This window comes from Zootermopsis nevadensis, unplaced genomic scaffold, assembly GCF_977971745.1.
Source record: "Zootermopsis nevadensis isolate Lab colony 2312 unplaced genomic scaffold, Znev_1.0 Znev_ptg000022l, whole genome shotgun sequence".
In the NCBI taxonomy this organism is placed as follows: domain Eukaryota; kingdom Metazoa; phylum Arthropoda; class Insecta; order Blattodea; family Termopsidae; genus Zootermopsis; species Zootermopsis nevadensis.
In genome coordinates this window covers 15,535,393-15,562,368 of record NW_028259154.1, presented here as the reverse complement: position 1 = coordinate 15,562,368, position 26,976 = coordinate 15,535,393, and the positions used below count along the sequence as shown (strand labels likewise).

General features: G+C 36.6%; 1 protein-coding gene and 1 long non-coding RNA gene across 4 annotated transcripts in view; both read left to right on the top strand.

Annotated features, from left to right (window-relative positions):
* Window positions 1–2,868, top strand: part of LOC110839747 (uncharacterized) — an 87,671-nt gene extending 84,803 nt beyond the window's left edge. The window contains exons 4-5 of one of the 2 annotated variants that reach the window (XR_015536544.1): window positions 2,173–2,336; window positions 2,670–2,868. This is a non-coding gene — a long non-coding RNA (uncharacterized LOC110839747). The remainder of the gene's footprint in view (window positions 1–2,172; window positions 2,337–2,669) is intronic. The other variant, XR_015536545.1, reaches the window with a different exon arrangement.
* Window positions 2,869–7,902: 5,034 nt separating this feature from the next.
* On the top strand, window positions 7,903–26,349 carry Su(dx) (WW domain containing E3 ubiquitin protein ligase suppressor of deltex). Of its 2 annotated transcripts, none has more exons than XM_022084173.2 (15): window positions 7,903–8,354; window positions 8,809–8,944; window positions 9,028–9,169; window positions 10,702–11,009; window positions 11,988–12,233; window positions 12,897–13,092; window positions 14,527–14,791; window positions 15,193–15,347; window positions 15,876–16,013; window positions 17,114–17,356; window positions 18,359–18,518; window positions 20,142–20,416; window positions 20,986–21,211; window positions 22,951–23,047; window positions 24,630–26,349. In XM_022084173.2, the coding sequence occupies exons 2-15, from the start codon at window positions 8,899–8,901 to the stop codon at window positions 24,800–24,802; spliced, it is 2,670 nt and encodes an 889-aa protein (XP_021939865.1). In that variant the 5' UTR covers window positions 7,903–8,354; window positions 8,809–8,898; the 3' UTR covers window positions 24,803–26,349. The 2 variants fall into 2 exon arrangements, with proteins under 2 accessions (XP_021939865.1, XP_021939866.1); XM_022084174.2 differs by having other exon boundaries at window positions 7,905–8,354; window positions 11,988–12,143.
* Window positions 26,350–26,976: the final 627 nt, after the last annotated feature.

Genomic DNA, 26,976 nt, shown 5'->3' with positions numbered 1-26,976 from the left:
ATAATGTTATTAATATTACAGTATATTCACTGAACAGTTCTGCAACATGGTGCTGAATTATTTAACTTAAACAAGACAGTCTACTGCGTAACATATTTCTCCGTTTTTATCTTATTTCTGTTAATTTTCTTTTCTCGTAGTAAATGTAATTTCATCAAATTCATTTGATTAGTTACAGACTGTATGTATGCGTATACCATATATGAATCATATAGCTCAGTCAATTGGTTGATTGGTTACAGGCTGGACGACCAGGGGTTTGATTTTTTGTAGGGGCAAACATTGTCCTATTCGACACCACGTCCAGACCCATCTAGCCTCCTATTTAATGGGTCCGAGGGGGATCTTTCCTTGGGGTTAAATCGACCGGAAGGTGAAGGTGACCAATAACCTCCAACTGGTATAGGGAATAAGGTTTTAGTTGTTAAGCAGCGGAACAGTTGTGGACATGGAATGAATTTAAATATGAAAATCGAAAGTGGTCGCATAGAAACCAGCCTGAGACGATGAGAAACGTTTAACTTTCTCTGTTTTCTTAAGTCGTCAAAGATTTTGAGCTTCTTATGTTATTTAATCTTTCCTCATATATTTTGCTTTTCTTATCCTCAATTTTAGACAATCAGAAATGTTCTTTATTTTGAATTAAACAATGACATACGACTTCCTTCGTCACAATTCCCCTTTAGATTACCGTAAAAGACTACTCTGAAATCTTGATAATGTGTTGTGACACGAAACTTTGTATTCATCAACTGAATGGCATTTAAACATACCAAGATACGTCATAACTCGATCATCATTTGTTTATTTATATGCGAATAACACTGGGATTGTGTGTAAGTTTATGTAGGTCATGGAAAGAGCCGATAATGAAGGCTGTGTGCACATACCTCAGTGACCACGTGCAACTGTGACACTTTTATGATTAGAAAACTCGCAGTATAACCAAGGCTTATCCTTTCGATCACTGTCGAAAAATAACAATTTTCAAATATCGGAACAACTCAGGTCGCAGTCTGTAACGATTAGGCATACTTGGTTAAAAGTCAGGAAAATTCAGCCCCTAAAATAAATAATAATAACAAACTGTAAAATAGGTATATTATATCCTTTTTTCTTCCTGTATAATATCAGATCTACCTGCCTGATTGCTACGAGACAATATAAGATTTAATGCATAACTTTGGTAGCAACCATAAACATTTTATTGCATGAAGCGATCTAGTTCGATTTTACAGGACTCATCACCACCAAATACAACGGCGGTAAATAATGGGAAAGATATCTGATGTCACACCGTTCCGTTTTATAACCTCAGCTGAATGATAAATAAGAATTTGGTGATGTTTCTTGCAGTAAACTAACTTTTTTGTCATTTACGAGGTTGCAGTTTTCGGTTTTTTTTCCTTTTACCTTTTTACAAAGTTTGCGAAAGATATCAAGTCCTTTGGTATAGCAATTTCATTATTTATTTCAAACATTTTTATGTGACTAATATTTATCGAAATTCAGTAACAAACGATTTATGACTCAGTGTAGCACGAAATCTGATTGTGACTACTTCGCAACAATAGATTTTGTAATAAACATGCTAACTTCAAGGTCATTGACGTACGTAAAGTAGCAAAGAACGCATTGTTTGTATCGCAGAAGTTACGAAAATTAATAGTGACGTAATTACATTCTCATTGGCTGCATTATCACGAGGACCGCAAGTTTAAAACCCGTTTGGTCTAAACGTAGCTACCTAATGATTGGTTAACCCTCCTACTTCGTATATGGAAGATCCCGAGCTCAAACTTCGGCCTACTGTCCTGTCTGAGTTTTTCCGTGGTTTTCATGTTTCTCCAAGAAAACGCTAAATAGAACATTAAATTAGGCCACGACTTCTTCCATGTCTTATTCACTGTATTATCCAATTATCATTCTAGCATCCGAAGATAACAATCTGAGCTACTGATAGAGTCGTTAAACAAATAAATAAAAATAAATTAATTAATTAATAAAGGAATAACGAACCCACTTGGTCTGATATCAGTCTTTCAATCTGGATGAGCGGAATTTAGAGAAGTTATGTCATTAGGAAAGACCAAGGAAACATGAAACGCGAATGATCCATGGAAACTTTTATCGAATTCTGAAGGCCTCTCTGGCCGTCGTGCCTGTGTTCAGATCCCTGCAGTAAATCACAACTCAGATGGTTACACCCGGCCTCCTCCGCAAGTTAATCAGTGCCAGCCCAGTACACACGTTGCACCGCCAGCACCCTGACGTTTCGCCGCCAGCCAAATTGGTTCAACTGTTTATAATTATGGACCACAGACTTACACAAGGAAGTAAATGCACCAACACAGACGTAGTCTCTTTTCTTCCTCTTATCTTTATGAATCAAAGTGCGATCCATGACGGTACAAGAAATAAAATGAAATCGTAATCAGTATACAATATAATATCTGTATAAATATCCTGGTGATGTTCCTGGATAGTGTATATGGGTGTGGAGGTAAAGTTCTACACTTCATAAATCGTATCAGTAATATGTGAGCTAAGTAGTCAGTTTCGCTCTCGCTTCCGAGGAATGTCACTGGTATCCATTAGATCAGAAACTTTATGAAACTCAGAGCCAGTCTGGATGTGATAGTAAAGTGTAAACTATTTTCTCCTTCCAGGAATCGAACCCATGTCAGCCAGCGTCAAATCTATTTCTTTACTGGCAGAGTTGTCCTGATACAAGGCCTTCAGGCCTTGTCATCACCATCAAACTACTCGTATGCTTCAAAGATTGATAAAACTGAATATACATATAATTATTTACAAAAATGAACAGAAAAATTGACAAACTTCGTAAGAAGTGGAAAAATGTTTGACTTTTGTAAAATAATGTCGAAGAGTGTTCTATATATTTATAAAGAAAATATTACTTAAATCAGCTACAAATAATGATCATTTATATGTTTGACATCGTGTTAAGATTCAGCTACCCTCCTTGCATTTCACCCTGCAAGTCAATTATCCCATACTTTTCCATACATCATTATAATCAGTATATAAAAACTGCTTGCTTTAATGAATCCTAAGGTTTAATTACTGTGTTCTCAAAAACACACTGGCTCCCATCCCGAGCGTATTTAATTGAATTCGTTTTACGTTTTATTATATTCCTAGGTCCCCCATGTGATAACTTACTTTGAGATTTTCCAACCAAATTTTTGTGTAGACCTTCAATTTCTCATTTTTATCCGTTTGTCTTATATGTCATGCTCATTTAATCCTGCTCAGTTTGATTACCCTAATAACATTTGGTGAAAAGTAAAAATTATGAAATCTTCATTGTACAGTTGTCTTTATCCTCGTGTTATTTCCTCTTTTATAAATCAAAATATTCTTTTTAACAATCCGTTCTCAGTGTGACATGCCAATTTTCATGTGCATGTAAAATATCGGGTAGCGTATATGCCGATGTTTAGGTTGTTAGATAGGACACTAGAAGATAAACGGTTCGGAACTGAATTTCTCAAATATTTAATGCTTTATAGTCACTCAAAAATCTTGCATATAGAAACAAATGAGTGGGGAGCCGTCACGCGTGTTGCAGCTATCAGCCTAATAAATACCCCGCGCTTGGATGCCTTCATTACCACCACCGCAGTATATCACGTGACCCGACGACCCGCCTTGCAGTTATGAAGCACTAAATCTCCCTTTAATTAACCATCGCAACCACAGACCCCCCTCCCATCATCAAGTGGCTCAACTTATGCGACACTCCATCTGATACAAAAATGACTAAATGTTTGTCGCAGTTGTTGGCATGACTGCTGCGGGTTTATTATTTCTGCTCGCCATTCGTTTATTAAAATTTGGCTGTTATGTAACAAATTAATGAAAACATTTCGCCATCAAGAGTTTCATAATTTGTGCTTTTAATCAACTTTGTTACAGTGATTAAACGAAGCAGGCTATGTGACATGATTGAGACACGTAGCACGCATGATAGCTATGACAAATATAATTCAAAAGGGACACGGCCCGCCATCACCAATCATGGAATCTTTCAGCTGAAGTGATTTTCCCTACAATTCGCAGAGCGATCCCCACCCCTCCTGGGTTCTAATCCGAAGGAACCATCCAACAAAAATCCTTTTCACGAAGGACAAGTTGCCTGCAGCAACATGCTAGTTTGAATAGTCAGGGCTTCCGCTGCGACAATATCCCGTTAGCGTAAGTACATCCCCGTTTTAATTTTAAGGCACTGTTTACCATTTCCAGCAATGCGTTTCGTACGCAGGAATGTTGTTACCTAGCAGGACTCAGCCCTTGGTTAGCGTTTTGGTCAGTTGTCGGCTGGTGACGTACGTTGTCCAGTGACAGAGACTAGCTCTTTCTGACGGACCCAACTGAGTAGGTACCTTCCCTCTCGCCTGAAGATGGAAACAGAGCCAGTTACCGAAAGGTTGTGGTTTCCCTTTTAAACAAAGACAATGTAAAAAGTCCAGAAAGCAAATAATTATAAGTGTGACCAACCATCGTCAAAACCCTTTAGTATTGAAAGAAAAAAAATACATATTATATCGCAACATTACCAGAAACCTCCAGATTTCGAATATTAATAACTGTTTATTTTTAAAAAAATCTCACTCCTGACTTATTTATTTTTCAAATGCAAGTAGACATATTTTATAAAGTCAACCAGTCACACCGTGTGAGGTGATAAAAAAAGTACTTCCAGCTTCGTAACACACTTTAGTTTCCTTGTCTTTAATTTAGAGCCGTATGTATTAATTTTCTAACTAATTGAATCTCGCAATTGAAATAGGCATTTGAACTATATATCAGAGCGGGTGGAGGAAGACGTAAGGCAGGGGAAAGAGATATAATCCTCGTTGGAATAAGGGGGGAACTTGAGGGGGTGGGACAAGAAACTTACAATGGTTGGGAGAAGCGATATGCTTCCTAAGATAGAGTATACTCGTCTTCCCAATCACTAGAGCTGCTTCTTAAGACGGAACGAAAATAAGTCTTGCTGTGGTCGAGTTCAAGGACTGATTGACTACTGCAAATAGACAAAACGCTGAAAAGTTGTATTTCGAGGCAAAGTCTGATTCGAAGCACGTGCAGTCCTCTTCAGTTATCTCTGTGACGTAATAGTGACTCGGTTGCTGTGTGACTGTGTACAGTCAGCCAACCAAACAATGCTATAATTACCTTTCTACCGTTTAAATGTGGTGGAATAGTCTAGAAACCTTCAAATAAAAACATTGTAAGATTAAAAACAACTCTGGTATTCAGACTGCAAATTGTTCCATTTGCCGGAAGAAGCGATATGATTCGCTGGGACACCAAATACGGTCTTCACTTTGGGATAACTCGAAAGTAAGCAATTAATTTTATTCAAAGCCGAAGATGTCGAGAGCCGGAGATGATCCCAATAAAAATTCTGTGCGGTATCTAAAATATGATTAAATAGATTAAGAAATAACGCCTATTTGCATATAATTTGTAGATATACCAAAAGACACAATGTTAACATTATTAATCATTTATTCGGACACGATATCCTAAAATTGGATCGTCGTCCTCGTGGTAATTAATTATTCTCGAACGATCAGCCGTGAAAATACTACTAAGTCTGGTCGCCCGATAAGACTTCTTTGCATTAATTCCTCGTAGAGCCTTTAAGTCTTGTGTTCTTAAGTTGTTAAGACACGCAATAAATCAGAAATGGAGATGGCGCCACGATACTTTCTCATGAATTAAGTTTTTGTACAAGGGATCCCAAAATTTGCATTTCTACCAAAACCGAAGTTTCGTTTATTTACTAGTGTGATGTTTGTTAAAGTTTCAAAGTGAAAAAGGCTTTATCATACATGTATAGAGGCAACGGAAATGTTACGAGTATTACTTACATCGTTCCCTAACACAATGAGGTCTTGACAAACGTAAAAACGTGTTTGAGCAATTTATCCACCCTTATCTACGCTGTTCTTAAAGTACTTTTATTTGTCTAATTTCCATCCTCAGCACAAGTAATCAGTCCAGAACGCTGCAGAAAATTGTTTAATTGTGCTGTCTTTATGAAGCAAAGTGTGTGCATATTTATTACATTCCATGGATCCATAAGTTAGTCAAGTAACAGTCGGATGTGTGTTGATAGAATATACTAATGCTGCAGCATATGGACATGTGCTTTTAACCACTGTTCTCTGTGCGCAATAGGACTGTTGTAATAAATATAACAATCTATTCTTAACGCCGGACAGACTGCGCTTAGCTGTACCAGGCAGTTTGTTCATCACCCACATTGTTTGCTACAGATATTTGGTGATTTACATGAATTCGAGTCACTTCTTTGGCTGTTCTATTTGAATATTAACCCGCAGATCTTGTAAACTTTACCCCTACAAGCTTATCCATCGCAGTAACGATCATCTCAAATGGCGGGGCATGCACCAGACCGTATCGTTCATACGTAGTTTCTATACCACGGAAGAGATTTCAGGGGACTGGCTGGCCATAACACTGTTGAGACGTCTAGTTGCTACTGTCTTCTCAACATTGCAACTGGGGAAGGTTTTCTTTCGAGCCTGAGGCGTGAGGTGTGCGGTAGGCCCTACCACCGACCACATTAGCAGCAATACCCTTAGGACTAGGCTCAAAGCAAAGAGGTTAACTTTCAGTAATAGCAAAAGTAAGGTAAATTTTCTACAGATTGATTATACAAAAGTTCCATTTTCATCACGGCAGGGATTTTTCTTTTTGTCATCATGTCTGGAACCCACGCAATCTCTCATCCAATTAATACAAGAATTTGCTTCCGCAGGAAGTAAAGTAAGCCGGACCATTTACATGTTTCCATGTGGTAAATACAGAGATTAAGAATGTACGGAACCTTGTCTCCATATGCCCTACAAGCCTACCTACGTCTTCATTGCCTGGCGCTTGGTATAAAGGGAAAGTTTTGTATTTAATATGAAACCAAAATTAAATTGTGTCCGTCCGTCTCGTCCTTATCTGTTTAATCGCCCTGACAATATCGATTGTAATTTCTCAAGTTTTCTATTATTTAACCTCTAAAATCAAAATAGTCTCATCAGCACTTTTTCTGTAACACCTCCAGTCTGTGGTCTTCCTTTAAGACGATAGACTAACATTTAGTTAAATTTATTATTATTGTTGTTGACTCTGTAATTGGCTCCTGTAGCTGTTGAGTTGCATTATTATTATTATTATTATTGGCCTAATATCTTTTTTACTTGGTAGACAATTGATTTGACGACTGTGGTTCGATTCCTGGCACGATATTCGGTACTGTTCCCTTCACCATGTCCAGAACGGCTCTAGAGTCCAACCCGTGAAAAGTTCTCTGGCTGCTGCTGCTGGAACCCGAGTTTATACTACTACATGTAATCCAAACTGTCCAATATTAAATTTAGAATTTAAACTTTATTAAGGAACTAATAAACAGAACATATTCACATCGCTAAATAAAATGCAGTCTTACACATCCCACCTTCAAATTCGGAAAAAAATTGTACCCATACTGTAAATGAATTAAAATTTGCTTTGGTTGAGGAACATCCATAACGCCTTCTTTATAAAATGTTATAAAAACCTATTTTGAACACAAAGACACCCCGTCCGGAATCAGACCAAAACTTTAATTCAGTTACATTTCATGAAGTACATTAACGCCAAGTTTCAGTTGACTCTGTTCAATGAGCAACGTTTCTAACAAGCAAGCGATGTCTCATGACCAATTCATATAAATATTTGCAGATGGCAGCACTATAAAACTTTGGTGTGCCATCTATTACCAAGGAATTTCAAGTACGTATTGCATTCCCTATTTCATGACTGTCCGTAATCAACTTGCTTTGTCATTCATCTGTGATTCTCTTACCCACTGATTCCTCGATTACAGATTTTTGGAATCGGTTATCTATGGCAGTTATAAAGTTGTGAGCATAAGTTAAAATGGAATAAGCGAAGTGTGACGTATTCCTCGCTTTATTATTTGTGAAGGATCGTGTATTTTATTAGCAGAAACCTGAAGTAACTGTATTGTTCCACTTCTAATTCCTGGGTTCATTGATGAAGGTGGAAGTAACGTGATGCTCCATGAATTCATGTAAACGAAACAAGAACAGTAACAAATTTATGAACGTACAATAGGTTTGCTCTGTGTGACGTCATGTATTGCAATGGTGATTAGCTAGTGGGATCTTGAATGTATTAACCACATTCGATATCAAGAGGACATTTGCTATTCGAAGAAGAGATTTGATAAAAATTTAAACTTCATAAAATAAGTGCAGTATGTGATGACTGTACTAGCACCAAGAACGGAATCTTATGTAAGTGGTGTTCCTTACTATTGAACTTTCTACCTTGGTTGATAGCCTATCAAGACATCTAGTTTCATGAGAAAACAGCAGACGTCTTTGTTGAAAATAACCACACAGTAGACTGTAGATTAGGAGTCCTTCTTAGATTGTAGCAGTTTAAACTGTACTCTAAAGTAGTATGTATGCCTATGTGCCATTTGTCAAACTCCTGTCACTAATGACATAAGGCCCTTAGCTTCATATTTATAACTCGACCGAGAATTAAAAGAAGAATTATATCTGTTAGGCAGTCGTCTTCTAGGTTGTTGCACAAAGCAGTCTTCTGTCAGTAGCAGTCCAAGACAGAAGTCCACTGTCTACTCTCACATCACCACAAAATCCTCTAATTCTACAATTGTAAGCAATTTTCTGTCTTATTAGTACAGATTATAACTGTAAGTAATTTGTGTCTTATTTTGTTTAGGGTGGGATTGCAATGATGGCCAGTGAACATCAAAGTTTGTTGTATGATATGTTGCTTGACAGTTATTGAGTATATGACAATTTCGTTATCATGTCAGAATCATCATCCCCTGGTTTTTACCAGCTTAGTGTTACAGGTAAGTTTTGCATGAAGGTGAATAAAAAATCTGTCTAATGTTTAAAATAGTGTACATTAACACCTGTATTTTATGTGTTGTAGTTGAATGTGCTCATCTTCGAGGTGGTAGTAGTTTTCTAAAACCCAACCCCTATGTGGAGCTTTCAATTGATGACAAAACACCCAGAAAAACTGAGGTAGTGAAGTGCACTTACCAGCCTAAATGGAATGAAGAATTCACTGTGTAAGTAGCATGTCTATTGTTGAATGGTGAGTTATCTTACTGTACTGATTGCTGTGTAGCACCTTACTCTTATACATTTGGATTGTCTCAGTGTCCTGTTTTATGTATTGTTGTAAATCAACCACCATGAGTGTACTAATTAAGTGACAACATTGTACTGGGTGTCTGTAGCAGTTATAAGATTATTAAGCTGAGAGAGAATAATCAAATTTATTGTTCTTATCACAGGACTCTGTCATGAACTGTCTTAAAACAGTTTATTGTAGCTGATATCTTCATACTCTCTTTCTTTAAAATCAGTGTGAATATTATTCTTCCATCTGTTTCAAGACATAATAAGTGTGTACCATTGTTTTCAGTGCAAATTGTTGTGTTTGCTTAATGCATGAGTTTTATTAGGACTAATTCCCTTATTTAACTGACTTTGATGTGCATTTTTGTCCCCTCAAATATTCCAAGTTCAGTATTTCATCGAGGCAGAAGTGTAATCTACTTGAAGTTGCAGTTATTCTCTGATAGTTATGATTAACACATCTTGAAGCAAGACTGCAGAAAATTACAAAATAGCTTGTCATGGTCACTGTTCATGTAAATGAACAGACAATTCAAATATTAAAGTCTTTATTTAGGCTTGTTGCTTTTTTAAAAAAACATTATATGTAGGTTACTGGTTTTCTTGAGAGGAATTTTATGTTCATATTTTGATACAGGCTGAAAGTTTTATATAATATACTGATAACTGGCTAACTTCAAACACGGCTGTTCCATTTGGGAATTTTTATATACTATTTAGCTCAGAACAGGTTTTCTTCATGTTTCACCCATCCCCTCTCATTCATTCAGCCAATCCCTACTCACTGCTTTCTCACTGTCATGATTATCACTAAAGAACTTGTGATCCATTAATTAAACTTTGAGAACTACTGATGAACAGAATATGACACAGCGGCTAATACTGCTGGCCAAGAAATTTAAAAACTCATATGTATATTATTACCCATGTTCTAAATAGTTTTATATTTATTTTGTATTTCAATTTTTTGGCTTTCCTGTTCAATGCACTTATGTGCAGGCTTCAGTGAACAAATTTGTCAAATGTTTTGTTATCAGTATTATATAAGAGAACATGTACACTACCAAACACAATAAAAATGTAATTGAGACTATTATACCATAAACTACAAAAACATCTCAGCTGCCCAATACAAGCAGTCAGCAGTGTTGTCACATCTTTCCTTATGTTTTCTTTATACTCTTAATATGTTTTCATGCCCTGAATATAAATGTGAACCACCTTTTATATGTATATACTATTTGTGTAACCTAACTCATCCTTAATTTAATCACCCTCACAGTGTTAAGTGAATAAAAAGGTCACAGTCCCCTCCTTCCACATTCTTTCCATTTCATTACTCTGTCATTCTCTCATCCAACACTATGCAGTATAGATACCAAAAGTGCCATTAAATAAACTGAAATAAATATCCACACCAGTAATGAAGTAACAAATACATTGTTGGTAATTGTTTCAGCTTGGTTACACCTCATTCACAGCTTCACTTTCGACTTCTGGATCACAGTACATTCCGTAAGGATGCTTTGGTTGGAGAGAAGCGACTTAGTCTGTTTGAAGTTCTCACACATTATAATGGCAAATGTGAGAACTTAGAACTTACTTTGGATCTCATGAGTGAATCAAAGCATGACACACAGCCAGTAAAAGTGGGGGAACTTGTCACCCTATTGAATGGACTGAAGATTGAAATGAGTTCATGCCAGCAAGCACAAGGGACAGCTGATGGGCAGCTGAGGATGAGTACTGCTACTCCTACACCACTAGGTACAGTCTTATTGGATATATTTTAATAGTACATATGTGGGGAAAATGGTAACATATTATGTATTGATTTGTTTTACATATTGAATGCTCAGATTCTTAGACACTTAATGCCACTTTCAGTGAAGCACTGCACTAAGCAAATACTTGTTTTTATTTTTCTCTTTGTGTATGGTGGCTTCAGTCTTGTCAGAAGATTGCCTGTTGATGTTTCTTTACAGAACAAATTTCCACCAATGTAAATATCCTGAAATTTTGCATACATAACCTCATTTATCTTCACTTTTCAACATACAAAAGAAAATGTAAATTACAAGTGAAATGAACTAGTAGCAGGTACATAACTCAAATCATGTTCATTTTCTTCTTCTTCATCTAGCAATCAAGGAGTTAGGAAATTTGTTGACCTATTCTGGCCTTAATGTGTCTTAATTTCTTAATATTTTATCCAAGTATATTTTGCTGTTATTCTAATAAACTTCATTGCAGTGACTGTCATTCTGGCTTTATAAGTTCATAATGAAATATTTCTTCAAGGTGTCTGTTATTTGGGTAAGTTTTCATGAGTGTCCAAAAATTGTCAAAGCATTACAGTGTTTATATTAATATTTTAGTAGTACCGAGATCAATGTTTATTCAGTATTTTTGTACCAGTAGCCATCTACAATTTTAGCCCAGGATAGTATGAAGTTCTGGCATTTAATTAAACACTTTTTTGGTATTTTAATTCAGTACTTTACTTGATTAATTTAAATTAAAAGTTCTGCTTTTATTAAATTATAAAATTAATTGAAATGTGTGAGCTTAAACAATATGTTCTGACCAGACACGTACTGGTTTCGTCAGAATCATTAAATGAACAGTCGCTAGCCACTATATTTTACCCCTGGAAAAATTTAATTGAGCATTTGTGGTATCTGTACGTTTTCTTTCTAAATATTTTATATGAAAGAAATTTAAGGTACTGGTTTATTGTTATAGGACAAGCCAACAGTGACACTATGTCAAACCGCAGTATCTTGAATGGTGGGGTTCGTGCCAGAGTGCGGCTACATGGGAGTGAGAACACAGCCCCATCAGTAACAACGCCCTCCTCTCATCGGAACAATGTACACTTACCACTCCCAGCCTCTACAGGTAGCTGCTTCTTGCAAGGCTCTTCTCTTTCCCCTCTGAACCTGCCGTACCCCATCCAACCTGAAAGGACTACTGACACCTGTTCGATAGGTAGAGTAGGTAGATTGACTTTACATTTGCATCTCGCCTGCATTAAGGATGCTGCATGTGTTAAGCCTTAACTGACTGGCTAACACATTTTGCCTATTTTGGTTTGTCTTTTTACAAAGGAGGAGGAGGTGTGCAAAGTCATCTGATTTTCAGCATATTTGCATTGCATGGTGGTGTTTTGACCAGTAACACTTGATTCACTTTGATATTTCATAACTTTTGTTAGTACACACATTCACTTGTGCATTTGTTCTTTGATATTTTCAGGTCCCCCTGAACTATATAATTTGGTAATGATTAATAATAATGATGATTATTATAATTATAATAAAAACAACAACAGCGTTAGTAAATACTGAGCAGACTGGTGTAGCAACAACATGGATAAGACATGTGGATGTTATGGTACTATAATCCTAGTTTTCCTTACAAGATAAAAGTCTTTCATCACACACATACAGTTTAGTGTATTTCAGTCATAAAAATTTGGAAAATTAAAATAAGTAATCAGTTAATGAATGGTGTATGTACTTGAACATGTCTAATTTTGTTCATTAGTTTGTTTTTCTTCTATTAAACTTTTTTGGAATACTTATGGGTGATTTTATGTTTGTACTTATGGTGATTTGTGTCTCATTACATACTATATTAATTCTTCTATAGCATCTCACTTGGCTGCTAGTAGTTCTCCAGTGACTAGCAATGGAACAAATAGTGTCCCTAACTCTGGAACGGGAACCGGTGGAATTGCCCCTGTGGTCAATGGCTCATCAACAGTGCAGGCTCCTGTGTCTGGAGCCCAAGATGCAGTTACACAGAGAGGACAGTCCACTAGTGGTGAAGAGCCTCTCCCAGCAGGGCAAGTATCATACAAAGTGGTACCATATCATGTGTTTTGTACTGAATAGCAGTAATACTTGGTTAGGTGTTGTCAAATAGCAGCACTGCTCACACATGTGTTGATTCAGTGGCAGTCTGGATCAGTGTTTTCAGCAAGATGGTTAAATAAAGATGAGAATTTTTCAGATGCAATTAGTGTGCACTATTAGCAGTGCACTTTTTTGTACTATATAGGGATTATTTGGCATATATAGTCATGCATAATTCTGTGTTAACCAGCCATGTCTGTTCACTTGAAATTATTCACTATCTGGATTTTCTTTCAAACAAGGATGATGAAAAAATCAAGATAGTGAATAATTTTAAGTGTAATCCACCATTGTCAGAACCGTTTAGAAATGGATTACATGTCTGTTCAGTTGACATTCTTCTAGTGACTTCATCTCAACGTTCAAGAACACTTGTGCCCCAACCATAATTTTGTTCAGAATTATTATTCCTGTTTTTCTCCTCATCCTTTTTTTGGACTAAAGTGGCCAATCTAGTGCTGAGGTTAAAAATGGGCAGAGCTCTGCCCTCACGGAGTGGTGCTTAAGCATGCAGATGAGAGAAAATAATGAACAGTGATTTTCTTTTCTGTTTTTTTGCAAGAGCTGTGGAACAAACTGCATGATTTATAAACTGGGTAGCTAAGTGACATTCCTGTTTTGCTTCTAGTATATAGCACTGTTATTATATTCAGGTCATTATTTTATTGAAATACTTCTCAACCTCTTTTTCTGTATTTTCCTTTTTGACTATATGCAAAACCACTCTGCAACTCTACAGATCATAACATCTCTGCTGTCTTCTCTGAAATACTACAGCTTTGTATTTTATATTTTATTGTATGTCAAAAATTCACGCACAAACAGACACACACACACCTCCTATAGTGTTGTATGTTGCCAGAGACTGTGAAACAGTGTTATTGTAGTGAAACACTCTTATATTAAATAGCACATTTTTACTTCAATAAACGCTGTGGTAGTGTTACAAAACAGCAGTATAGAGAAGGGGAACTTCTTAAGTGCCTTGCCATCTTTTTCCCCAGATATGACACCATTCAATTTTTGTTTGCCCATATCTGTGATCTGTTGACACATGACCAGGCCACCCACCGAATGCTGTGGCACAGTGTTTATCACAGTTTCTTATTGTTCAGAAGGTCCCTGGTTAAAATCTTAGCCAGGTGACCAGATATTCCAACAGAGGTCTTTGGTGATTTTCCTGTATCCTTCCAGGCAAATGCTACAGTAGTACCGTACAGTAGGTTGTTACTGTATTCTTTTCCAGTTCTCAAGTTCATACAGTTTTCTCCACCACTTGTCGCCTTCTGTTTGTCGACATACCATGCAGCTGGTTCTTTATGTTGTCTTTTAAATTAGTCTCACATATTTGTATATTATTTCAGGTGGGAGATGCGATATGACATATATGGACGCAGGTATTATGTAGATCATAATACAAGAAGCACATCGTGGGAAAGGCCACAACCATTGCCATCAGGCTGGGAGATCAGACGAGATCCTAGGGGACGGATCTACTATGTAGATCATAACACACGCACCACAACATGGCAGAGACCCAACTCAGAGAGATTACAACACTATCAGCATTGGCAGGGTGAACGTGCCCATGTTGTGCAGCAAGGAAACCAGCGGTTCCTTTATCCACAGGTGTGTGAATATGGTTGTACTGCATTCACATGCCAGGCAGATCACAACTAGAATCTGTCTATTGTAGAAACAGCTTTTCCTGCAAAAATAGATGAAAGGCTTGTAGGAATTACTAGAGCCAGTTGATTAACCAGTTGACATACTTTAATATTCATGGGACATCCAGATGTTGCTAGCTACTTTTGGCTATAAGAAGTTATGGATACAAATTGTAGTAGTGGATAACAGATGTTTTATCACAGACCTGACATAAACATTTTAAAATATTTTGATTAATTGTATGTGGAAAAACTTAGGACACAAAATTAATTAGTATTACAAGGGGTTATTCTTTTCACAAGGTTTTATTTAGTCTGTGGTTGCTAATCACCGGTTCATGCTGAAGAAACTTTTCTTTACAGCACTCTGCTTCAACAGTGCCTGTACCAGAGCAAGAGGAGGACTCATCGGGTGCTCTGCCAGCAGGATGGGAGAAACGTGTTCAACCTGATGGTCGGGTGTACTTTGTGAATCACAAAAACAGAACTACCCAGTGGGAAGATCCAAGAACCCAAGGGTAAGAGTTATTACAAGTCTTGTTGATACAGATTGATATAAAACTCCATGGCGCAGTGTCTTCTTGAGTGTTTGTTATGTTGCGCCATGTAATCTCATAGAAGTTCACTGATGTTTCAGAGGTGCATACTGCCACCGTCATAAGGGTGAACTTCCACATTGCGTAATTGATTGTACTATCTGAGAAACTAGTCACCCTCAGTGGACTAGTGGATAGCATCCTCACCACTGGACCCAAGGTCCGTGGCTTCAAACCCGGCTGAGGTTGATGGATTTTTAAGGGTGATAGAAATCCGTAGCACAATTTCCTACAGTAAAGCCGGCTGTCCCATGTCGTAGATTTACAGCATGTAAAAGAACCTTACAAGCATGAAACAAGATGTTTCTCAAGCAAAATTCAATGGCCATTTCTCACCCAAGTCTCTCTTATGATTGGGCAGTTGCTTTGTGATATCATGAAAAGAAACCCTAAAATTGCAGTTGATATGTAGATAGATAAGTCATATTGATGTTTAATGTTGTTTTATAGTCAAGAATTGGGTGCCGATGAACCTGCCCTGCCTCCAGGTTGGGAAATCCGTCTTACTGAGGACGGAGTAAGGTACTTTGTAGACCACAACACTCGTACCACCACATTTCAGGACCCACGTCCAGGAGCTCCTAAAGGGTGTGTACAGCATCTATATGTCACAGAAGAACAACAGATGTGTAGCTCATTTCTGTTGGATGGCTAGCATCAGTAGCTCAGTTAACAATAACGTTGACTGTGATTAGGTCCTCTCATAACTGTTCCCACCGGCCACTTCATCTGTAGCACTGCAGTGAGTAATTTTGAAATTCCCATATTGCAGAGAATTTTGCTCTTTCCGGACAAATGTTATTATGGTTCTGCTGTATATGAACTGTGTAACGAGTGTCTCTTGAATTGTGTGCAGATGGGTATGGCAGTAATATCTTTAAAAAAACGACAAAAAACTTCAAACATCTATTCAGAATCAACACAAAAAAGTGAAGTAAAATTTGCTCAGTTGTCACTGAATAAGGTCATACGTATAACATTTTAATATTACAGTTTTGAGGTTAAGAGAATTTGAATGCTCAAAAATACCTGTATTCACCCTTATGCCTTTTGTTATACTTGAACCTACATGATAACAGTGTTTTTCAATCATTTAAGTTAATAATATAGCAACATATTAAGAAACTTCTGTTTACATTAAAATTTCCTAAAATGGAATCTTAAGGAACTGTAATATTTCCACATTTCAGACAGATTTCCTGTTACAGGCTGGTTTCCATTTTTGCAAATAATTTTTCAGTAGTTTCATTCTTAATTCTTAAGACCATAGAAATATTGTGATAGAGACAGTTTTCTGTATTTACTATTACATTATTATGACACACTTAAATCTCTGTATGACAAAAAACCATTTCCTGCTTAATTCTAATGTCACAAGATACCATGATATGGGGTAATTTTGTATCATTTGTAATTTCATAGGAATTTCCAGAGGAATGCTTTTAAAGTCTTTCATTGATAAGTGAGATTTCAGGTTCTCATAGTGCATGTTTGTCTACTGTATTTGAATGTTTGAAAGTTCCTCTGAACATTATGAATTTTGATAGGTCTGGTGCAAGACAGTGTCTGTATATTTCCAACAAACAAAGAGCGCATCGTCATAATAGGACCAGCACAAGTTGAGGACTTGAATTCATGGTCTTCATGTGTTGAGTCACTGCAATAACAGTACTTTTTTTCCTTTCCAGACCAAAAGGTGTGTATGGTGTACCTAGGGCATATGAACGCTCTTTCCGGTGGAAGCTCAGTCAGTTCCGGTACCTGTGCCAAAGCAATGCACTGCCAAGCCACATCAAGATCACAGTGACACGACAAACACTCTTTGAGGATTCCTACCACCAAATCATGAGACTCCCAGCTTATGAGCTACGTAGACGACTGTATATTATATTCAGAGGAGAAGAAGGGTTGGATTACGGTGGAGTGTCCAGGTAACAGCCATTTATTTTGTGCACCTAGTAGGTACTTGTCTTTCCTCCATTGAAACACATTCTCGTTATACAGTTACCAGACGTCACAGTATACTACTGATTTAGAATTGGCATCATAAACAGTTCACAAGATTGAAGAAGGCATTTGTACATCAAGAGTCTTGCTTCCACATGGTGTCCCATGATCATGTCACATGATTTTCTAAACTGTTAAAAGGCACAGTTACTGTTAACACGTTTAGCAAGCACAGAACATCATCTGGCATCTGTGATACATCTCAAATCTCATTCATCTGTGTAGAATATCCATTTGACCACATTTCACTTCCAGCATCATTCATTCTCCTGTGTTGAGTAAAAGCAGGAACTTGGATATGATCTCCTGTCTGGTGGATATTGTATTGTTATGAAATATAACTCAACACTAAACCCATTAACCATAATTTTACTCCAGAAGTATAGAACTGGATAAGTTGCATGCAAATATGCGAGTAAGTATAACAAGAATCTGGTGATAACACTTTGGAAATATGCTAATGTCAGTATAGTACTGTATGGATACTCAGATTTTCTTTAATATACAACACAGTTACCAGATGTTTATTTTTCCAGAATTGTTTAATTTATTTGCTTTCTCCCCCCCCCCCCCCCCCCAATTTCTTCATTTTAAAACATAAGCTAATCCCCTATTTTAGAATGAAACTATGAACCAAAAGAACTTTTGGTTGAGTAAATGTGGTGTAATTGACACAAAACAGAATGGCTCTTGGCTGCACTTTTTTTCTTTCCTTTTTTCCCTGGATAGGAGTTGGGTTGGTGTACCACCACAAACAAAAGTAATTACTCCTGGTTGTTTTGTAAGAAGTTTTATTTACATGATGGTCATAGACCACTGTGAAAGTGACTTACAAGTACTGTTCTATTTCACAGCAGTTATACTTAATTAATTCATTGTCTGATAATCGAACCAAAAAGCTAATTTCTTCCACTTTTATGTTCCAGGGAGTGGTTCTTTCTCCTGTCCCATGAAGTGCTCAATCCAATGTACTGCCTTTTTGAATATGCTAATAAGAACAATTACAGCCTACAAATCAATCCAGCCTCATATGTCAATCCTGATCATTTGTTGTATTTCAAGTTCATCGGCAGGTTTATTGCAATGGTAAGATGTCATCTTTACTTGTAACTAATTAATTTTGTGCCATTGATTTTTAGAAACTGGATGTGTGTTACTACTAACTACTGTGTTTTCATACAGTCTTATACATGTATAAGACACATTCTGTACAAATGTCTTTACTGAGTACGTATCTTTTGGCTCTCCATTTTTATGTGCATGAAACAATTTTTCTCGTGCTGAATACGATTTCCATTTAATGTTATGTTAGCAATACTTAATAGTAAATTAAATTAAGTATTCTTAAATAGTAAAAACCACTATTTTACAGGAACATTTCAAGAAATTTCTGAAATGTGTGATGTGTACATACGAGGTGCGATCGGAAAGTTTCAAGACTGTGCCTATAAAAACCCGTACACTTATCTCAGGTATTAAATTCATCCATCACCCTCGAAGTAGTTTCCCTGGGAGTGAACACAACGATCCCAGCGCCGCTGCCAAGCCTGGAAGCATCCCTGGAAATCTTTGTCAGCCTGTCAAGCACCATCTGCGATTCTGCCTGAATCTCTTCTATCGTCTCAAATCTCATTCCCTTTAGCTGAATTTTCATCTTTGGGAAGAGGAAGAAGTCACACGGAGCTAAATCTTCGTGAATGGCCTGCCGAATCTTCGTAACATTTTCGGGCGTTGTGCTCGAAGATGGTCGTCCAGAACGCTCGTCATCATCGACAGAGGTTCGGCCATTTTTAAAACGTGAATGCCACACAAAAGTTTGTGCACGACCCATTGCGGACTCCCCAAATGCTTGCTTTAGCATTTCATAGGTTTCCGTAGCTGTTTTGGCGAGTCTTTGGCAAAATTTGATTTGTTCATGAAAATCCGCCATTCCGAAATCGCAGGAGGGTCGGTGTAATGCACTACCAAAACGCCCGTAACTAAGAAACAAATGCTAATTCGATGATGCCGGCTGGCACACTGATTCACTATGAATGTAGGCCGCACCCCCTAGCAGCAGAAGCTCGTACTACATCCGTTTTGCCCTCTATTGACTTTCCGATCGCACCTCGTATTCTAGAGCTGTAATCATTAAAATAATCAGATTACAGTTATATCCAATTCCATATTAAAATTGTAATTAATAGTCTAAATATATACAAATGTATTTAATACCCACCAAACCAGTACAGTTTTCAAACCAAACTTGTATCATGAAGTATTTTGTACACAATGTACCATCTTTAATAGTATGCATATGAGGACAATTATATTTTCAGAATTCACTTGGCAGGTAGGTGTGAAAGTAATTCTGTATGTTTATATTCAGATTTCCAGTTCAAGTCTCAACCATAGTACTAGCTATAATGAAAGATTCCATGACTTTTTTTTTGCTGTTTTCCTGAGGCAAATTCCAAAATAGTACTGTGAAATAGGACTGTCTGCATCCTTCCAAATTCTTATCTACTACATAATCATGATCATTTTACCAAAACATTTACAGTATATAGTCTGTGCTGTTGAAACAGTGTTGTTAAAGAACCTAAAAATTAATCAGCAAGCCCGAAAAAATGTTTTTTTGAGTTAATGAAAACAATATATATGTTTTCATGGTGGATGAAGTAATCAAACATGTAGTCATTATCTCCAGAAATTGTTTTGTGTTTGTAGGCTCTTTATCATGGCCGCTTCATTTACTCTGGATTCACTATGCCCTTCTACAAGAGGATGCTGAACAAGAAACTAACAATGAAGGACATAGAGTCTATTGATCCTGAATTTTATAACTCCTTAGTCTGGATCAAAGACAATAACATTGATGAATGTGGCCTTGAACTGTACTTCAGTGTAGATTTTGAAATTCTTGGGCAAGTTATCCACCATGAATTAAAGGAAAGTGGTGACAAGATCCGTGTGGTTGAAGAGAACAAGGAAGAATACATGAGGTAGTACATTATATGCTGAAATACTGTAATTTAAATATTCCTCAAAATATATATCTTGTTGCTGATAATATTCCTAGTGTTTTCTTAGTTAGGAAATAGTATTAGAAGAATTGTAACCATGGCACAGAAGACAGTTTCTCATTGTTCATCATCATCATAATAATAATAACAACCCTTCACTGTAGATATACAAGTATGTTATGAAGTGTCACAATGGGACTTGGACAGATTCTTTGGCAATGGTAAATGGACCCGAGGCTTTGAATTTGACATGAAGGGAAGATACCATTTGGGAGACCTAGGCATAGATGAGAGATTGACATTAAACAGGTCTTATATGAATTGAGTGTGACATTGTCAGCTGGATTCAGCTCATAATTGGCTCCACAAGACTTGTGAACATGGTAATGTAACATATTTCCATAGAATGTGGAGAATTTTGTGACCATGTAAGTGACTCTCCATTTATCAAGAAAGATTATGTTTCATGAAGTTGAGAAAGGTGGGAGCTCTTAGCTAGCTTAAACTGATGGAGCTTCATGGGTGCATAATTGAAGTTTGTGTTGCAGACTGATGACAGAGTGGCGGATGACGCGCGGTATTGAGGATCAGACCAAAGCATTTCTTGATGGCTTTAATGAAGTTGTTCCTTTGGAGTGGCTTAAGTACTTTGATGAGCGTGAGCTGGAGCTGATGCTGTGTGGAATGCAAGAGATTGATGTTGATGACTGGCAGCGTAACTCCATCTACCGTCATTACACCCGCAACAGCAAGCAAGTAGCATGGTTTTGGCAGGTGAGTACAGTACATACTATCATTGTAAGATGAAAGGTAAAGATTGTTTTCTGCTTATACACACTGAAGGCATACAGGGGACATAGATGTGAAGATCCTCACATATGGAGGCAAATAAATGATTGACTTGTTACCAATCACATGTCTTTCTGGATATGAAGCTGGGTGGGCCTATAAATGGTCTATATATAGAAGCAAAAGAGGAGTCTCCCTAGCCCCACAGGAAAGTCAATCCATGTCATCCAGCATACAGGGAGGCAGTCACTTCACGGACTGAACTGTCAGGTGAATCTGTTAATACCTACAACCAGTAGCATATCTTCTTCACCTGACACAGGAGCCATTGACCTAAAGTAATGAGTTGGACAGTTTGTTATTGTGGTTGTAACTTTGTAGTTAAGAAATACAAGGCTGAGGATTTACCAGTTTTAGGCCCCTATTATAGTAAGGGTTCTTTATGCCATTGTTAGTATTTCTTCTCTTGATTTCTATCTTTTTGGTTTCTGCCTGCATGGCCATAGGTTGGGAGGCAGAACTGTGCCAAGTATCCAAATTTAAAATAATCCACGTTTTTGAAGTGTTTGATTCAACTTTGAAAGTTAAATAAGATTTTGGCCCTACTTTCTATCAAGTGTTAAACATGTTACCAAATATTTGGCTGGGAGTTTAAATCATGATAATGAACATTCACACAATAAAATTAAAGTTGTCCCACAATATGCCATGTGGGTGCTTGGGGAGAGAGGAGGTGTAGCTCCTACTCATTCTTTACCTCGGCACTAGATAAGGGTGAGTGGTCAGCTTCATGCCCCAGCCAGACTTTACACCTGAGGAAAGGACCCCCAGTACCTGTTGGACAGGAGGCTGGGTGGGCCCCAGAGCCAGCCTGGATGCAGAGACTAGAAAAACAATCCAATGCCCCTGTCAGGGATTGAACCCCGGTTGTAATATCCACACAATACTTTATGTAAAATCACTTTTGACCAAAAAACAAATATTGGTGTTGGAACATTAATTAATATTATACTTGCCTAATTTGACCCATTGTTACTTTTCATGTTCGTGAAACTAAATATTTCTTGAAAGGGGTCTCATTTTGAATTACTTAAGATTTTTAAAGTAGTGTAATGGCATTACTGAAATAACTTTTTTCACATTGTTTCCAGACCTGACAGTTATTGGAATGTGAATTTAAAGTTAGAAGGAAAGGAGTATTTTGAAGGTGACAGAATCCAAGTGTGTTCCCCAACCTCTGGTGTTTGTGTGTGACAGAATCAGCTATTTGTCATACCTCTGTTTTGAGATTTTACTGTATAATTAACTGTTGTATACAACATTTTAAGATGGGTCTTAAGGAAATAAGGTGACTTAATGCAGGCTAAGGATCCAATGACAGGCTGATGTGAGTACTGTAATGAACTAACAGGTTCTATAAGAGAGGCAATTTCTTGATTAGTTAAGCAGCTACCAGCTTCTGGAAGACTGCTCCATGGGGTTAGAGATTATTTACATAGTCCTATGTTATATATTAACTAATGTTTACCTTACCATTGTATTTTTTAATTTAAATGTGTTGGATGCCTGCTATAATAGGAACATGACTTTGATAAAAGTGACTGATGGGGTAACATAACTGAAAAATTCTCAGGAAAGAAATATAATGAAGGGAGGGGATTTATGAAGTGATAAAGTTTGTGAATCACTGAACTATGTTACAAATGTAACATCAAATGTTTCAGTTTGTCCGGTCAATGGACAGTGAGAAGCGAGCTCGTCTGTTGCAGTTTGTTACGGGTACCTGCAGGGTTCCAGTTGGAGGATTTGCAGAACTCATGGGTAAGTAAGTGTATTATGTTTCAGAAAACACTTTAATGACAAAATGTAAAGTAAATAATAAAGTTCTTTTTGGGATGTGGTTGGTGTGTTTATACCATCTGAACAGTTGAGTTAATTGTAAACACATTTGGTATATATATGCCATGCAAGAATTTTTTCCTCATAACATATATAAGATATGAAAATGTTTGTGCTCTGTATTATGCTCTCTCTTCATGTTTAAGACTGAATTTAGTGGTTCATCTTATACGCATATTTATTTTTTATGAAAAGATGGATGTATTGTCGTTATACATGTATAACACTGATTGCAGGTAGACATTCAACTGATACTAAGTAGAATTAAAATCAAATTTTGATTACATACTACATTTCCACTGCATGGTGACTTCATGTTTTTAGAAAGATCAAAATGATTTTGAAAGTATTTTTTTTATGAATCATTATATTTATACCTTAATATATAATAATGTTGATTAATATTTTCATTTTATTAACATTTTAATACATATTGAAGGTCCATTGAGTGTTGAGGTTAAATGTGTGGAGTTATACTTCATTCTCCCATGTAATCATGACATGGTGCTTAATTAAACACATGGATAACTTTCTATTTTACTATAGTTTGCTTCTGGTGATTTCTTATATTGAGCAACAAGTCACCTTGAGATGGCTACTAAATCTTCAACAGTTCATAGTTTTCCTTTAAATGGCTCAAGGTGTTTCTCTCATAATTTGTGTACCTTTAAACAGCTTTGACCTGTTGTGGATCCCCACTACATATATTTCCCACAGATGAAATTAAGTTCATTATGATCCATTCCATAATTTATGACCATACAGTGTCTTGTGAATAACAGCAAACACTGAACTAATAGTGAAGCTGCCTGATTGTATTGCAGTCCTTGGAATCGTTATACTTTTACAAATTGTAGCCCGCTGTGTATGCAGAAGTAATTTGTGTTTATTACACTTACATTGTCATGTTGACATACTCTAAGTGCTAGTGTAAAACTAATTTTAATGTATTTCATTGAACTCGTCTGCAGGAGCAGTTGTATGAATTAGATGCTGTTAATTAACACAATCCTATATATGTCACCTGGCGCACTGATGTTTTCAGGGCCTCCATGTATATACTTTGAAGATCCATAATCAACACCAACTAAATCCAAAAGCTGTTCGTCCACAAGCTCAAGTATTATTTTAGAGCCATCTGACTGGAATGCTTCTAGTAAAAAATAATTTGGCTCCCTTTTAATTTTCAATTTATAAAAATAAAAAACAGGATCGTCTATTTCACTTGTGCCAAACACCTTTCAGAAGGTCTTAAATTGTAATTTCCTTCATTTTTCTCTTTTGTGCACTGCAAAAGAACTGTCTTCTCCTGTTATGTTTTATGCCCTTGGCTTGGCTTGTTTTTAGTTTTTTTTGCCACTATTTTTCTCAGGCCAGAACCCCCCCCCCCCCCCCCGAAATTTGATCTATTCTTTAGAGAAATGTGTCCTTCATATTAACACATAAAGTAATTTTGTAGCACACAGTACTTAAATTTATATGTAAAACTGAACTGTTATTACAGGGAGCAATGGTCCACAGAGATTCTGCATTGAAAAAGTTGGTAAAGACACCTGGCTGCCAAGGTCACACACATGTTTCAATAGGCTGGATCTCCCTCCATACAAGAGTTATGACCAGATGGTGGAGAAACTGAACTATGCCATTGAGGAGACTGAAGGTTTTGGTCAGGAATGAGTTGTAGTGACAAGACCTGGTTAGGAGATTGGACAAGTCAGAGGTAAACCAGCAAGATTTGAAACATGTTAAGAGTATAAAAGGGTTGTAGTACACAATCTTAAACGGGTGAAAGTATTAGTCCCACAGTGTGCTGCAAATACCTGGGTCAAATACATAAAAACTCATTTCACACATTCTGGCTGAGGAACACTGTACCTGTCACTTATGTATATAATATTATTAATATAATGAACTGGTTCTTAATTGTTATAAAGTTCACCCAGTAATTAATTGTATATAGAAACTTGTAGCATTGCTTTCTTTTCTTTTTTGTCATGAAGATGGTGACACCATTTTGTTGAAGTATTGTTTCTTAAATGTGTGTGCATGAAATTGTGGGGCCTATTTTGAATTTTTAACGTCAATATGATAGATGCATATTTCTTTACATTGCAGTACAATTTCACTAGGTCATTGTTAAATATATACAGTGTCTGAATTGTGGCTCACATAAGGAGAACCACCTCCCTGCCAGGGATTAGTATATTCAAGACTAGCGTTCCTACGGTATTTTTCTTTTTCTTACTTTGTTTCACAGGGACAATATAAATATACCAATATTATGCTTGGAATTTTAAAAAAGCAATTATGCAGCATTACATTTATTTTAGGCACATATTTTATATATTGTAATATATATAGTGCCCAAAAGAGATTCACAGTTAGCTTCAGAGTTTTATAATAATCATATTTGTGAAAGTACTTCTATACAAATATCATGTACATTGTAATGCATTATGTATTATAATGTAAATACCTATTATATTACTATCCAAAGATAATGTAGATATTGAGTAAATATTTCAAGAGGTAATTTAATTTCTCTGTAGCTCCACTGGTCTGAATAAATTTTGGAATGGAGGGGCTGGTTTTTAACAGAGTCATGTTACCATAATCTGCAGGTATTTTGTGTGCTATTTGGACTAGTGATTTCATTTTTTAGAAAGGGTGGTCTGGAAATGCAACAATTATAACTGCATCATAGAGAGGGTTGCTATATTTTTAGAAAGACTCAAATTAAAGTGGCAATTATATTTTTATGAGGGGAAAGGGGGTAATATATGGCACACAATTGATTTTCACCTCAGATCATAGACTTACATCATTAGAGTATACATACATAAAGGCACTGTTTATAGCAAACAAAATTAAAATAATGGAACTCTGTAAAAAAAAAAAAATCAGTCAGTCCTACAGGAGGAAGAGGTTTCTGTTGGCTTTTGGACAAATTGTAGTTGTGCTGTGGGCTGGGTTCATTGCTGAAAGTAGATTCCAAAATTGAGTTTCTTCCAAAAGCAAGCACACCAAGCTAAGGCACTGTGAGTGCATGTAGGTAATGAAGTATGTGTATATACAGATGTATTTACAGTTGCAGAAATAAATTTGTAGTTTATCAGGGAAGAAGTTGACAATTACCAGATTTGAAAATATTTACTTGTAACTTTTGAGAGAAGGCTGGTCAATCTGACTCTGTCACTGGTAATAAAATGCTAAGATTCAATCCAGTTCACATCCTGTCATTCACAAGACTCCTTTTTAATAGTATTCTATCAAGCAGCTGCTTTCTAAAAAGGAAACCCACCAAAATTCTTTATGCATTTCTTATTTCCCCATATGATGCATGTGGACAACCCATAATCTCCTTAACTTGAAACTATACAAATTACAGAACAGAAACTTTTTTGGAATTATCAGATCACATTAACTGTTATCAGCCATATCATGGCATTCCAGCTGTCCTTGTCACAGCAGCATACTGCCAAACTGTTACCCCTGCACTTAAAGCGTGGCTGACAACCCCATAGTACAGGGGTTTAAATCCCATATACTCATACAATAAGGATTAAAACAAGTACTCACCACTGCTGTGATACAAATTAAATTTTTAAAAGATTAGAATTTGTAGACTTTAATATCGCTCATACTACTAGCAGCTGTATTTATTATGTAACCATACAAATTTCTCATCAGGTTATAGTGACTTATCAGTTATTGGTGTCAAAATATTTCAGTCTCCAAGTTGTAATTTTCAGTTTCACACACACAAAAAAGGTAAATAAATATATTTTCCAAACATATGACACACTAAATTCAAATGACAGGTAGCACAAGGAACAGGATGCATTCCACTG